Raw genomic sequence first — 6,000 nt, forward strand, 5'->3', positions numbered from 1 at the left:
GGAAGCGAGCCCCAGACAAGGTCCTGGTACTGTTTACCATAAAAAAGCGCTTAACACGGGGAGGACAAACCCGGGAGCCGTGCATCGACTGTCCACTTCGTGTCCACCCTCCTGCGGTGGAGAAGGTCGAGCCCGGAGCCATCAAAAACCTGACATCCGGCTCTTTTTTTTTTCCTTTCCTTCCTTGTTTCGTGCCTTTATTATCTCTCATCGCTCACAGGGGACACCCCGGACAAGGACAGTACCCCCTTCGGTAGTTCCCTGTAGGGTCTAACATTTTTATTTCCACCTACCCACCCCAAAGGGGGCAAGATGTGCATGTGACGTTATACACGCCGCAGTTTATTAATGACGCTCGATGTCTTTCCCTCGGCGTTCCGTGGGAGTTGCGGCAAGGGTGACGCTAAGACGCTGAGAGTGACTGAGATACGATAAGGAGGTAGAAACTGAACCAATCCCTGTGCACCGTACCGCACGGGGACAGCGCTGGGCCATGTCGGCAATAACAGTAACTTCTAGTGGACGGATCGTGCGGTAACACGATTGGAATGGGCCTAAATGGGGCCATAAAAATTCCCGCTACTGTCCAGCTCGTCCATTCCAAAGACCAACAGTGTCTTTCCTGTGTGTCTGTGTGTCTACGTGTCTGTGTATGTGGCCAGGAGTTACTGTTCCGTCTGGGCAGCGCGGATTTGGAAGCACCTCAGACACGACGAATTCAGGACAGCGCATAGACACGCCCGAGGACCGCGCCGGTATTAACGAGTGGCGCCGCATGGGGTTTTCTTTTTATTTCTTGGGTTGGGGCGCGTCCGGCATCCCAACGTCCATTAGCTCGTTGTGAGCTAAGCAACGGTTCGATAACGATGCAGGGTAATAATTATTGCCGCGGGGTTTTTCGGGCCAGTGCCAGCTAGTGTGCAGTTCGGAGTTCGCTGGAGACGTTAGGTATGCACCGCACGGTTCGCTCTTACACTACATCACTGTCACAAGATTTAGTAAAACCGGTGGTCTTTTGGGCGGTGGTGCTCTGTTCATCTGTTCAACCATTTTCTTTTGAGGGAAATTGGAAGGGAAATGCTACTATTGCTGCTTACTTTAGCACCTCATTGATCCCAAGATTTATTGACGCTTTTGTGGTCACATAAACTAGAGACTTGGCGACTACTTAGACGGTAGAAGAAAGCATTGGGACCTTCACCATGGAACCCTTGGGGTCAGTACCTGTTTTGAAAAATATGACATAAACCCATAACTTCGTGACGATCTACACACGATACAGCCGACCCTCACAGCAGCGTCACTGCCGGAAGTTCGCTACCTTGTGCGTCTCCCTTCGTCCCGCTGTATTTCCGGTCAGGACCCCTCCGCTCCAAACCCAACGTCCAAAGAAACTCTCTCTCCCTCTGTCGTCTTCAAAAGGTTCCAGCGGTGCGCGTGTGAGTAGCTCTATGATATGATTGCATGTCATGTCCTTCAAGGACCCCATTCCCATCCCTCCGTAGGAATATTAACTTATTTCACTTGTCAATTGTTATCTCGATACGAGATCTTACTACCACCACCACAACCACCGCAACATGCTCGCACAACGAAACCCCCTGTGCCGATGTTCCATTAGCGCAGCGCAGTGATTGCGTCTTTCTTTTCAGAGGAAAGTGGGGGGGGGAGGGGGTAGGTGGAGAGAGTAGTTCAGTCTTATCATATCCCTCCTGCAAGACGTTTCATAAAAACTGGACATGAAACCCAAAGACCACGGGTTGAGAGAGAGAGAATGTAGTGGAGTCAGGACACAGTTGTCAGGACACTGGCGACTCCAGGGTTAAACGATTTCGCTGCTATGCGAATCGTCGTCCCTTTTCTTGTTTTCTGTGTCACATCCATTACCATCATTCGGTCGTCTGTGTCGTCGTTGCCGACGTTGCGTCGTCTGGGTCTAGGTGCCTGGGCGTCGTTGATGTGCTGGGAGGCAGAAACTAAAACACTGAAGTACCGGAGGTGATTGGTCGCTTTTCGTGCACCGCGGGGACTGTCATTTGGGACACAGAGACGTACGGAGTTTCACGCAGGCGGTAGGTTGGTGGGTAGGTTTAGTGATATGACAATGTGGACCACCGCTAGCGCTGCGGTTGCCCATTTGGCACATGCGGACATGCGACAGGACACTTCTAATCGACTGTCCGCATCCGGTGTTCGTGCGCTGTTTAGGGTTTGCCGTTTTGCCTCTTTTGTTAAGTTCCCCACCTTTGAAGACAGTGACCGTTGGCGTCATTGGCGAACAGTATAATGATATTGATCGGCAGACAGCAGGCACACGAAAAGGAAATGGGAAGGAAAAGAAATTGTTCTTTTTTTTTGTCGGTAAGGAAGACTTAAGGTAATGTTGGGGAGCCGTCTTTGTGCTGTGTGTAAATGACTTGTACTGGTTTTAGACTTTGATCTTACTATTCTTGGGTTTTTACGTCTCTTATCGTTTGGTGTGAAACTTTCAATATTAATAGCGTAAAAACCAGTTGCAGCACATTATTCATCAAGCGAGTAATATTCTACTTTCCCAACAAAAAAAGAACAAACGATACAACTGCTATGTACGGCACACATCTCCGTCACTAATGCAATTATCAGCAAATGCGATAAGAAGCAACTGAGCAACGGGCGTGTACGGTTTAAGCCGCGCGGCTTCATGATGAAGCGGCTCGCGCTCCGTAACGCCAAGAGACCGATCAGCTCCCAACACTTACCTTGAGCGAATCGTCGTGCGACAGACTTGGACCGCATCCTGATATGACGCTTCTATGCTTGGTGAGGTTTTGTTTCACAGGGTTTGTTTTATGGCTCCCAGTAAATTGAGAGTCATCACGAGATATTCAACACTGGAGCAGCACAACTAGAACGTATATTTACTGAAGATCACTTAAAAATCCACAGACACACACAGAGCTTACAAGAGTACAGGAAGAATTCACACGCACCGTTTGACAGCGGCTCACACAACCATCAACAACATCTGTTCAAAATTCACAGCTTGCTAGGATGCCAAAAAGAAAGAGCATGGGAATTTCGCTCTTTCGCCCAAGGTAAATAGAATCAGCTCGACACACGTGTTCCCGGTTTAGAAGAAGCAGCTCGTTTGAAGTTGTCTTTGGTTTTACACGCCCGAAGTGGTCATCTCCCCGAGTAATAGTGTACAGTGTACTCGGTTTTTTTTTAGAAACATGCACCAGACAGAACACCTTGCATTGTGAGTACCAGCATCACTTCAAACGCACACCACACCAACAGTTCTAGACATCGGTGCGCCTACATTCGAAAACAAACTCCAAAAATACAAAACATACACTCACAGAGATGCACTTCCACTGACTAAATGAGGAGTTTTCCGACCGTCAATATGTGTTTTCCCGTTTTCCACCCATACACACACACACACATGCAAATGTTCAACCTCCTGTCCACTGGGATGGATCGTTCACTACTGTCCGCGCTCGAGGCCTCTCCTCTACACAAAAGTCTTCCTTTGCCGTTGTTTTGTTTTTGGTCACCCCACTGACACGCTCACTCCTCCCCTCCGCCAAACCACCCACGTGGGCTCAGGACGGACGACGTTAACACTTGTGCTGGGCAATAGTTTTCGAGGCCGCGGACGACACTCTCGGGCGCTCTGTCGGGTGCTGTGTAAACCCGTTACTGCTGGGTGGCGAGTATTCGCGACGACTGATCGCCAGACTCGAATTATCCGGCCCATGGAGCGGGCCCCCGTTTGTTGTTTCTTTTTTTTGCTGCTGCTGCTAGGTCCGGGGCTAGTGTTCATGTCGCGGTAGTTGCCGTCGCCGCCGCCCGATGAGCGTGTGCTGCGATAGAGCGTTTGTGTGTTAGTGTGGGAATGGAAGTAAACGGATTAAGAACAGACGAGACGGGGGAAGAGAGAAGAGAAAAAAAAACGCCCCACGCCCCAAGTGGATGTGACTCAAAATGTGTTTGATTTTTCAACCGTCGCCCGACCAAAACCCGTGAGGACACACTTCGGACCAGACCTCCCAGGGAGAAGGTCTTCACACACTCGAACCTACTCGATTTTCCTATCAACCCACACCGTGGCGTATTCGCTTTTACACTCACTTCGGAAAACTTCGGAAAATTGTTGGCCTTTTTTTTAGTTTCCTTTTTTTCTCGCGATGCCCTGGTGGTGGAAAAACTATTCCGTGGTTTGCGCGCGGTGCGCTCTCTTGCTCACTCTCTCCACGAGGCGAGGCGTTCACTATTACTATTTCTCACTCTCACCGGGGGATGGTTTCTCTTGGGTTCATTCAATTCCACCTAATTAAGGGTGGCCCTTTTTGTGCTGTTCTTTTGTGTTTTTTTTTGTAAGGGAGCTTCTTGGGTGGGGATGGAAGACATGTTGGAATGTCGTTGGTGGAGAAAGGAGATAAATGGGATGTCTGAAAATGTGATAGTTTGTGTTGGTTGAATTTACTTTTTTATTTTATTTGTGTTGTTTGCTTCTCTTTTTCGAAAATTTTCACTCTTTATTATGATTTTTGACTTGCATGCTCTTATTATAAAATTTGTCAATAAATTAAATAATATTGCAACAGTTCACTAAATTGTTAACTACTTTTTTAAATTATCTTAATTAAGCTATAACTCATAAAGACAAACAAACACTCATTTAAGCGAAGCAGGTCCAAAAGGCAGAAATCGTCAACCGAACGATACCTCCAGACACACAAACAATGGGGGAAGGCTTCCCATTCGCGACGCGTCAAATGTGCAAAGAAAACTATTTTTTACGACCCAACCCCATATATGTGTGTGTGTGGATGTGTGGTGCGTTTTCCCCCTCATTCCATACGGTGGCCCAGTATCGCACATGTGGTGTGTGAGCGGGTTAACACGAGCGAAGCGGAACCGAATCGACTCGACATCGACCGAGCCGTCCGAAGGCCTTGGCCGCCGACGGTGGGTTTTGTTGTTGCAGAAAACAAAACACACATAGACCATGAATGCACCATCCCTCCCCAAACGCAACTACTGCACATACACACACATACACACTTTTGCACTCTTTCCACTTTAGTCTGGAGCTATTTTTGGAAGCTCTCAGCTGAGAATGGGAGGTTTTCTTTACGATAATTTTGCTTGATGAAGACATTTGGGGGAGATTTTATAGATTTAAAATAATGAAAAAGATACATAAATAGATAAAAAGTACTGTAAACTTAATTTTGATTAAATATGTCATTGCATTTGCTGAGATTTCCCTCCCGCTCAACCTTCAATGGAGACGCATGGTACCTGTTCATGTTAAACTTCTAAAATCTTCAATATTCATCAGTACAGCTATCTCATCGCTTTTTCCAATCCACTCTTAAACAAACTAAATTTATCCTTCTTCATCCCATATCATACCATTGTTGGCCTTTTTGGCTACATTTCCCAGCGCACACAAACATCTTGATTTCGCTCCAACCGCTGCTCCAGCTTTGCGTCACACAACGCTTACAATTGTTCCCGGTTAATGGATGACATTCCTGCCATGCCAATCCATGCCAAGCGAACCGACAGGATAACGAATCATGTCGTGACGGGACTTCACCTTTTCAAGCACTAAACCGTCCCCTTGCCACCCTATCGACGTAAATCCGATCATCGCTTTAATGATTGCTCGACTTTTTATTTGTTTTTGTTACCTTTGTGGGGGAGGGAAAACGCAATGCCACGAAGCTGCTACTGCTGCTGCAAACAAATACGAATTTAAGGAATTTGGTCTTTGATTCAATTCACCGAAAAACCACTTAATTTGATCTTCAATCCATCCTTCAAAAGATGAAGTGAAACAGAAAAGGAGAAAAAAAACGAATGAAAGCATAACCAAGCCAAACTCAAACCTTTAAAAATGGCTCCACAAACCCACGTGAAAGCATTCACGAACAGCAACGGTAACACGACGACGCCTAGCGAAGAAAGTCCTGGTATTTTTTTTTCTTTTTTTCTCTTCTT

General features: G+C 47.0%; 1 protein-coding gene across 2 annotated transcripts in view; it reads right to left on the bottom strand.

The window, feature by feature from the left end:
* The window catches only part of LOC4578130 (transcription factor hamlet), a 95,422-nt gene extending 89,913 nt beyond the window's left edge, over window positions 1–5,509 (bottom strand). For both annotated transcript variants that reach the window (XM_061652987.1, XM_061652985.1), the window contains exon 1: window positions 2,742–5,509. In XM_061652987.1, the coding sequence (XP_061508971.1) occupies window positions 2,742–2,778 (37 nt within the window). In that variant the 5' untranslated portion in view covers window positions 2,779–5,509. The remainder of the gene's footprint in view (window positions 1–2,741) is intronic.
* Between the last annotated feature and the right edge of the window lie 491 nt (window positions 5,510–6,000).

Source organism: Anopheles gambiae, chromosome 3, assembly GCF_943734735.2.
Source record: "Anopheles gambiae chromosome 3, idAnoGambNW_F1_1, whole genome shotgun sequence".
NCBI classification, from domain to species: domain Eukaryota; kingdom Metazoa; phylum Arthropoda; class Insecta; order Diptera; family Culicidae; genus Anopheles; species Anopheles gambiae.